This window comes from Paramormyrops kingsleyae, chromosome 12 (assembly GCF_048594095.1).
Source record: "Paramormyrops kingsleyae isolate MSU_618 chromosome 12, PKINGS_0.4, whole genome shotgun sequence".
NCBI classification, from domain to species: Eukaryota; Metazoa; Chordata; class Actinopteri; order Osteoglossiformes; family Mormyridae; genus Paramormyrops; species Paramormyrops kingsleyae.
In genome coordinates, this window is record NC_132808.1 from 2,275,812 (window position 1) to 2,285,464 (window position 9,653).

General features: G+C 42.9%; 1 protein-coding gene across 1 annotated transcript; it reads left to right on the forward strand.

Moving 5' to 3' along the window:
• Positions 1 to 5,826: 5,826 nt before the first annotated feature.
• On the forward strand, positions 5,827 to 8,209 carry LOC140593596 (uncharacterized). Its single transcript, XM_072718513.1, has 3 exons — positions 5,827 to 6,486; positions 6,693 to 6,975; positions 7,077 to 8,209. The coding sequence occupies exons 1-3, from the start codon at positions 6,194 to 6,196 to the stop codon at positions 7,737 to 7,739; spliced, it is 1,239 nt and encodes a 412-aa protein (XP_072574614.1). The 5' UTR covers positions 5,827 to 6,193; the 3' UTR covers positions 7,740 to 8,209.
• The last annotated feature ends 1,444 nt before the right edge of the window (positions 8,210 to 9,653 follow it).

A 9,653-nucleotide genomic window follows, 5' to 3' on the forward strand; every position in this document is an offset into this window, starting at 1 on the left:
CAATAAAGGTGCGATTATCTTTGTCCCTTTGGAGCGCAAGCCGTATACATTTCCAGACGGCCCTTGTGCTCCGTCTATGTACTCTGAACTAAGTCCTTCTGTCTGGGTTTCCCCTAAATGCTCGTCCTCACCGTCCTCGAACAGTGGGTCCCCTTCCATCTCCTCACACGTCCCCACTAGCTGTCCCACCACCTCTACTTGCTTTCGCTTCCGACCGCTGAACCTTAGCCCTTTCCCTGGGGTGGCGGGTTTAAACATGCCATTCTCCCCGAAATCCTCTGCTTGCTCCCGCACTACTCTGTTACGGAACGCTGGCTGGTCTGGTGTCCGTCCCCCGCGCTGTAAGTCTGACCTATCTTTTTTCCCTTGACAGGAGGACTCAGCCTCGACATCTGAGCCCCCTTCTGACTCCTCCTCCACTTTTTCAGACTGCACACAGGCTGAGGCCTCCCGAGTCTCCTGTGTGCGAATGTGGAGGGTTCCTCCTGTGACATTAATCATTGGGCACATGTGGGCTGGGGGCGCTGTTGGGAGCACCCCCTGGCCCACATACGCCGGAGGAGGACCTTCACCACAGATCTGGGTGTGTTCTGCAGGAGAGGGTGGCTTATCTCTGTGGAGGTGATCTGTCCCTTGCCAAAATAGAGCCAACCTCGACCACTCCCTCCTTTCCCTCTCATATTTTTCTACCTCGGTCTTCAATTTCCCCTTTTTAATCAGAGTGGCAGTCGCTTTCTTACGCGCTGCTTCATCCCTCAGACTAGCCTGCTCTCTCTCTTTTTTCCACAATATTTCTCCTAGAGAGGACTTGTCCTCCAGTCGACTTCCAGCACTCCGAACCGCCTCACACATGCGGTGCCATGCATCCGTCACCTCCTTCTCCTTATCTTTTTCCCTACATGCCCCTATCACTGCGTCCTTCACCACATGAATCTGCCGTAGTAGGGGCTTCCACGCTTTAGTTTGAGGAGGTGCCCATCCTCCATCATCTAACTCTCGATCAAACTCGTGATCCATACTAGGGCCGAGTATGTTAATGTTAGTTTTGTTATTGTTATTAGTGTTAATATTTTTAGTATATTATCCTCTATTTTTAATCTCTCATTTATTTATTTATTATTTTATTTACTTATTTATTGTTTTTTTTATATAATTTTTTATAGGGTTTTCTCCTAACAGCGCTTTTGCCTCTGGGTGTGGATTCACCCAACCACACTTAGTACACCTTTTTATTGTACTAGAATGTCCTACTATTAAACACCACCAATACATGAAACAACAATTTCACACACACACTGAACCTTCATTCACACGTAGCTGCTGCCGTGCCTCCCCCCGCCCAGGGCGCATCCTGCGAGCTCAATCCTAGCCAAACCAGCCCGCCCCCAGCCGAAACCTCCCACGATCCCCGGCAATGCCAACTTGGAAGGGGGTGTTCTGTACGCACAACTGAGAGAACCCAGGTGGGGGCCAGCTTATCGGCCGCACTACCGATCTGGCTCGGCCAGGGCCGGCAAAATAACCTTCAGGCGTCACCCACCCTAGTGAGAGTCCAGGCCAGGGCCGTTCTCAGAACTGACCCGGGACAAGGTCTTCCTCAATAGTTGTAATGACCTCCCGAGGTACCCGCCGGCTCTGCCCTTGATGAGTCAGGGGTTGCGGCCGGGCTGACCCACTTTTGGGCCCTCAATTGCTGAGAACTCCGCTTCGATTCTGACACACCGCGAGATCGCAAGGAGCAACAGCGGAGCCACGGGGAAGTCCAACCAACAGAGAGCCAGCGAGAAGCACCCAGGACAGGAAAACCCCCAGCGCCGCTCACACACCAATCAGCACAACAGCGCAAATAGCTTTAATTCATCCTTCTCATTCTCTGACATATTTTTTAGAGGGAGGACCTTTTCCCTCTTGCCAATCTTGGGTTCGGGGGGTCCCTAATTCCCCGGGTTTCACACCCAGCTTCCCTATCGCTCGTCAACAAGTAGGGGGGGTCGCCACACCTACTGTAGGACACGCGGGGGTCCCGGACCCTCCGCTCCTTAAGGTCCTATTCTCCGGCAGGGTTCCAAACCCTCCGTTCCTTAAAATCCTACTTCCTCACATACTCTCTCGCTGCATACTCTCCCAAAGCACAATGCATACACAACAGACGCAATACATAAACACCATAAAACTCTGGTACCCACATCCCCCTCTCTGTGCTAATTTAACAGACGGGCCACTGGACACTTCAAACTGCTTAATTTGAGATTTCCAATATGCAGATTTCGGCTTAACTGGCTCTGCTCACCTCTCTCACTCGGGCCCACAGTTTTCGGTGTCCTAGTAGGCGGCGTCACTGTAGCTGAATCCTGGAGAATCTCCTGCTCATCCCGGACGAGCCCCCAAATTGTTGGAGTCAACCTCCGCCGGGTCCGTTGATGAGAAGAGATTCACAGCACAGTCGAGGAGTAGTTGCAAGTCACCAGTTTATTCTCTATCAGGTTGCAAGCTGGGAGCGACTATCTGACATACATTCAGCATGTACAACAAGATGCTCAATCCATAAGGATCAGGGCTGTCACTTTATAGGCCTTCTGGGGTGTCACCCCCCCCATCTCGGTATTTTCCCTTCGCGTGACTACAACACATCTTGACATTTGCTCTAGTTAGCCCGTGAGTACATGTTCTTAATTAATCAGTAAGTGCGTGTTTCCCTCTTTTGTTAAGCATAAGCAAAAATAAGTATCCGTTCTATGGTGGGTTCCTGTTTTCCAAGTGTCTTGTGTCAGGTCGTCCTGACCTGCTGGCGTACCGTCAGTTCCCAATTCTCCAAACTGGGTGGGATGAGATCACCCCGTCCTACCGGGCTAGTATCGGTTCCCAAATCTGATGTCCACATTCTGTTAGACCTATTATTAGATTTAGTAAGTAAATTATGATATGATTAACCCCTCAATTTCTAGTAAGTAAATTATGATATGATTAACCCCTCAATTTATATACACACACACACACACACAGTGGTACCTCGGTTCTTGAACTCGAGTTTCTTGAAAGTCGAACAAACCAGTTTGACCTAGAACTCGATCTGAATGTCAGAAGTCGAACCGTGATCGCTGACCTAATATAAATTGTACGCGGCAGGAATTGAGTCATACTACAATGCAATTCTTACTTGAATGCCTTCTTCACAGACTGGACGATTAACCAAATAAAGCAGCGCAACATTACAGTAACTAACAATAAATAAACCACTAACTTACGTGTACTATTAGAGCATTTATGTCATTTATTTAAACTTTATTTTACCAGGTAAATTAACTGAAAACCAGTTCTTACTGTTTTACGTGATATTCGGGAGAATTTTTTTAATTTTTTTTTTGATATTAGGGAGAAATAGCATCGGAACTGCCTGGGATACAAACGTCATGCATGTAACTAAACTCTTCAGCCAATAAGGGCAAAGGTGTGTCGTCACGGAGGCGGTTCCAGTTTGTGCAGCCGGGTGAGAGGTCGCAATGCATCTAACCATAATGCATTGCGTCAGGATCAGAATGCGTTGCTTTAAGCCAGCGCTGTAAACAAGTCGAAGGGGGAGATCCAAGATGGTGGAATAAGCGGTTGTACAATCTGCGGGTCTGATTTAGAAACGTGATTTAGATGTCCTGAAAAGTACTTCACCGACAAACAGTTACTCCAGAAGGAAATAGAAGGGAAGTGAAACCCCCCTGGAAGTTACTTTGAAAGACCTTCAGACGGACACAGTGATAAATCTAGAGCGATAAAAATGGCGGGTGAGGGTAAAATGCGGATTCCGCCGGACGTAAACAAAAGAGAATTTCGAAGAGCTCAGCATTGTGGTGCAACTGCGCAGTCAGTACAATACGGTTGTCCGAAATCGTATTGTTCTTAATGTTAACATTAATTTAATTGTTAATTTGTTCAACATGTGAAAATGTTCTATATATTATCTGTTGAGCGTTCTCTGGTCGAGGATAATCTGCATTTTTCCCCTCTCTTGTCCCGTCAGACAGATGTATCGGATGTCCATGGCTACCAACGTCACTGTTCATGGATGCCTGTTCCTGACGAATAAAATAAATCATAATAAATAAATAAATAAATATGTCTTTCACCAAACATGTCAGTATTTTATTGTAATTCTGTATTTCTGTAGATCTCACATCCAAGCACTATTGAACTGTTTTGGTGTTATCTGATTAAATTTTCTCATATAAGTACAGCTATACTGTACAGCTTGGAAGCACTCCTGTTAAATATCTACGTAGAAACGTGGTTGCCACTCTACAAGCCATTTTATCAGAATTAATACACGAAATAAATAAAATAAAAAGGATATTGCAATTAAAGCATCTGTTATATTGAAACATGGAAATGGCACGTAGAAATCCTGCCCTGGGACATGTGATATATTGCCGGAAAGCTGGCAATTTGTACTATACGAAAATGCATGGAAGTTCCCAGGGCAGGATTTCTAAATGTGCACTTCGCCCTGTACACTGTAACCATGTGGAAGCTGCCATAAATAATCTTCAACTAAAAGTCCACGGAAGTGGCACGTAGAAATCCTGCCCTGAGACATGTGAAATATTGCCGGAAAGCTGGTAATTTGTACTATACGAAAATGCATGGAAGTTCCCAGCGCAGGATTTCTAAATGTGCACTTCGCCCTGTACACTGTAACCATGGGGAAGCTGCCATCCATAATCTTAAACTAAAAGTCCACGGAAGTGGCACGTAGAAATCCTGCCCTGGGACATGTGATATACTGCCGGAAAGCTGGCAATTTGTACTATACGAAAATGCATGAAAGTGCCCGGGGCAGGATTTCTAAATGTGCATTTCGCCCTGTACACTGTAACCATGTGAAAGCTGCTATCTATAATCTTCAACTAAAAGTCCACGGAAGTGGCATGTAGAAGTGAGGCCCCAGCACATGTGATATATTGCCAGGAAGGTCGGAATTTGTACTTTACGAAAATTCAAGATTGAAGATTCAAGATTCAAGAGGTTTATTCGTCACGTACACAGTTGTACACATACAACATGTAGTGGAATGTAACCCTGGTCACTCTGAGCAGCTGTGCATGATAAGAGAGTAACAAAATATAGAAAAAATAAGAAAAATAATAAAATAAAAAATATATGAAATGTTCAGCTGTACATAATCTATACATAAGTGATAGGTAAGAGGTATATAAGTGCAATGTGGAAGAGGCCTGAGGTATGTGCCAATGATTTGGACAGGGTGAAGCAGTACCTAGAGGCATTGAGTATTGTCCTGATTTAGGAGCATTATGACCTGGGGGAAAAAGCTCTTCCTTAACCTTTCCGTTCTGTGGTGCGTTTCCCAAAGGAACGTTCGCAAACACTGTCCTTAAGTTGCGTATTTCAAACAACTCACGAGCTGTAGTTAGAAGCTTAGTCCCGGGTAAATACGTCAGCGATGGTGGAAAATGCATTCTAAGAAGGGTATAGTCACCGTGTAAGTAAAAAATTGTATAATCTTTCATAACTAATAGGGAATAATTTAGCTCTACGATCACATATAATGTGAAGTTGTCTGAAAATGTTTGAAACGTAATTGTTGTGTGGGTCTCTGGTCATAAGTACGGTAACTGTCGGTAGTGAGCAATAGGGACACCTTGCTGGGTGATGCGGGAAGAGTCCTCTGTGTGACCCATCTGTACGTTGACGTCAAACTTCAACTCACCAGTGGCACTTGCACTCTCATCTAGCACATATTGTATGTTCTAGTCACTCTTTGCCTTCTTCTCATGTTTAGAAACATGTGTGAACAGTTTTGAGTCATTGTGTTTACAGTTTTTTCCAATTGCTAACACACTAAAATCTAATGTAAAGCTCAACTGCAGAAACTGACACTCAGAGAACAAAATCTCTCCTCACATTTGCTATATTCAAAACACAAATCACACCTTTGAACACAATAAGCAATTAACTTGACTTCTTTTGCATTAGAGTGCACACACTTTCCTACAGAAAACACAGGAATCTCACACCAAGACACTTTTAGCCATTTCCAAACACACCCAATCAGAAAGCCACACCCATGTGCCCATTAGGCTAAAACAAATGTCACCTGGTCAAACACCTGACTGCTTATTAGTTAACTCAGCAATCAGAATGTGAGAACTATAAAACTCCACAGATTTACCAACATTAAAGAACAATGGAAGCCGGAGGGAGAGGAAGAGACGTTAGAGGTAGAGGACACGTAAGAGGTGGAGGTGGAGGTGGAGGTGGAGGTAGGGGTAGGGGTAGGGGTAGGGGTAGGGGTGCACAGAGAGGTGAAAGAGGACAAAGACAAAGAAGACAAGCACTCTCCAATGAAATTCGGGCAACATTAGTCGACCATGTTATAAATCATGGATTGACAATGAGAGAGGCTGGACAGAGAGTCCAACCCAACCTGAGTCGATTTACTGTTGCTTCTGTCATCCGTACATTTCGACTTGAGAACAGGTATGTTCTGTAACACATACTCTGTATATATACAGCAATTCAAAGTATCTACAGTATGTATATTGTGTATATAGAGTAGGCTAATACTGCATTCTATATTTACAGTATATGTGTATGTGTTCTTTACTTGTACAATACTACTGCATAATCTTCATTATAAGCAAGAGAGGCTGCATACCAATATATACATTGTTGTCTTCTCTAAGGACTGAGAGACAAGTAGGACGTGGTGGAAGAGGTCGGATGTTCACAGAGGCACAGGAGCTAGAGATCATAAACATGGTTTTGGCAAATAATGCCATAAGACTTAGGGAAATTCAAAGCCACATTGTGAGAGACGACACTGTTTTTGGCAACATTAGGCAAGTTGCCTTGTCTACCCTCGCTCGTGTTCTCCAGCGACACCAGGTACGAATGAAACAGATATACCGGGTGCCTTTTGAGAGGAACTCCGAAAGAGTCAAAGAACTGAGGCACAATTACGTGCAGGTAACTATTAGACTACAGGACACTACATATAATGCTGCATTTCTCCAGTACTAAACATAAACCTAAACCATTGCTTATGTAATCTTTTTTTTTGTTTTCAGACAGTGCTGGAAATGGATTCAAATGTGATCCCACATGAGTTCATTTTTATTGATGAGGCTGGCTTCAACCTTACCAGAACCAGAAGAAGGGGAAGAAACATAATAGGTCACAGAGCTATTGTGAATGTTCCTGGCGTACGTGGGGGAAACATCACAATGTGTGCTGCTATCACAGGACATGGAGTTCTACACCACCATGCCATTCTTGGTCCATACAACACAGGGTTGATCCTGACATTTCTGGACAGATTGAGAGACATCGTAGAACAGGCAAACCACACAGATGATGAAGGGCAACAGCACAGATATGTTGTAGTGTGGGACAATGTGGCTTTTCATCGTGCAGCCATGGTGCAAAATTGGTTTGCCAACAACCCACATTATATAGTGCTTTACCTTCCCCCTTATTCTCCATTTCTGAACCCAATAGAAGAGTTCTTTTCAGCATGGCGTTGGAAGGTCTATGATCATCAACCCCATGTGCGTGAGGGGCTTCTACAAGCAATGGAGGAGGCATGTGAGGAAGTTGACGTAGGAGCCATCCAGGGATGGATAAGACACTCCCGACGCTTCTTTCCTCGCTGTCTAGCAAGGGAAGATGTCGCATGTGAAGTGGATGAGGTGCTGTGGCCAGATCCACTGAGAAGACATGACGCTGCATAAATCTTGTTTCGTTTTTCATTTGTTTTTTCACTTGCACGTTTCTCATTCTGTTTTCAAAGGTTTAGAATTTGTTGAATTGTACAGTAATATGGATTTTGTTGGTTTTTCTGTTGCAAATTGTAGCTAAATAAATGATTTGTTGGAACCGAATTTATTTCTGCACATATGTCTCTGTGTCCAATTCTCAGCATTTGCAGTTCTGACAGTCCCTAAAGAGATAAAAGTGTTTTGGATTTTACATAGTGGTGTTTGGTTGGTTGGAGGAAAAATTTAGGCATGGGAAAGAAATGTTTACTATTTGGGGCAAAAGTTTGGTTTTCATAAGTGTTTATATAGTTTTGACTGGAGAGCTTCATTTTGCAGGATATGTGAGGTGTTTTGCTCTTTGGGTGAGGTGTTTTGTGAATTGTGCTAAATGATTTGCAAAAATGAGCCTTGTTGTCAAAATTGTGCTTTAGCAATTGGAAAAAACTGTAAATGATGACTGGTGGCTGTGCTGAACTTCTGCAGCCTGTGTTTACTATTTTGCATCAAAGTTCACCACAGTGCAAAATGTGTTTTGATGAATGGGAATGTGTTTAGAGTTTTGCTCAAATCTGCAAATTGTGTTTAAAGTTTCACCAAAAGAGTGATTGATTCAATAAATGAGTTTTGGCAATTGGAAGTTTTGTTCCAAGAATGAGGTTTAGTCTTTTAGCAATTCAGAAAAACTGTAATAGAAACATAAGGCAAGGTAAACTTTAACTTACCAAAGCTCTTTGGGGCGGTCAAACCAGATGTGTCCAGTTTATACAGATACTGCACAGTTAGGGGTAAAAGGCTGTTATGGGCAGGGTTAATCAATTGTACAGTTGTGCTTAAAATGGGGTATAAAATCCTTCAAATACTACAAAAGTTATGTAAGACAACTTTTGTTTTTTTAAGTTTTAGACTTAACAGGTTTTAAAGAATTTTGTATTATATTATATTATATTTTATTATATTATATTAACATGACTATAGCGAATGTCTGTCAGCCCCTTTTGACAGAAGGGCCTTTTAGCTATTTTTTCACAGAATCTGAGCTGGAAAAGTCAGAATGCTATGCCAAGAGTACAACTAATTTGAGATAATGCAAAAAACAGTGTGTGTGAAGTCATTTGAAGACTGAATTGTGTTACAGTGGGAAAAAAAACCACAACAGCACAATAAAGGGCAAGTGACTCAGGCAAAGTCAGTCAGAAGGGTGTGTGAACATGATTGGCAAACTGGGTGATAAGTATAATGATGAATGCCTGCTCACCAGTAAGTTCATGCTTATTTCCTTACAGTATCTCTTGAGGAGGCTTGCCAATGGTGTGGACAGTTTCAAAATAAAGATGGTGACTGGGTGAGGAAAATTACTGTAGTCATTTGATAGATGTGAAAATATGGCTACTTGTCCTATACTGTATGTTTTTAATCCCACTGTAGATACTCTGTGATGGATGCCAGAGGTGGCAACACCGTGTCTGTACTGGCATGACCGAGAGCCAATTCAAACACATAACAAATGTTAAATGGTATTGCACAGCTTGTGAAGAGGAGTCTTCTTTATAAAAACGCAGCCACACTACAGTAGTATGCAAAAGTCTGCAACCGCTTGTTAATTTAGCATTTTTTCCAACTTTTGACCTTTTACTTTTAACTCTTTCGTTGAGCCAATATATTTATTTGAAAACAGTGTTACAGGGGACACAGTAATAAAAATCAAGTTTTTATTCTAGCTTGGATTTACTTTTCTGAGTTTGTTTGTTAAAGCTCCCATGTCAATTGTCTTATTGAGTAATATGCGTAATGTACTTCTCTGGCCAAAGGTGCAAAATAAATGTGTATACTTCATATATAGTAGAACAGACATGCGTCAAGCTTTCTTCATGTTCGTGTAGGTGGCCT

Excerpts from the sequence above, each read along its gene's own strand:
- LOC140593596 (XM_072718513.1), top strand. The coding sequence starts at position 6,194 with ATGGAAGCCGGAGGGAGAGGAAGAGACGTTAGAGGTAGAGGACACGTA. Across the intron at positions 6,487-6,692 it reads ACATTTCGACTTGAGAACAG|GACTGAGAGACAAGTAGGAC; the intron begins GTATGTTCTGTA and ends GTCTTCTCTAAG. Across the intron at positions 6,976-7,076 it reads TGAGGCACAATTACGTGCAG|ACAGTGCTGGAAATGGATTC; the intron begins GTAACTATTAGA and ends TTTTGTTTTCAG.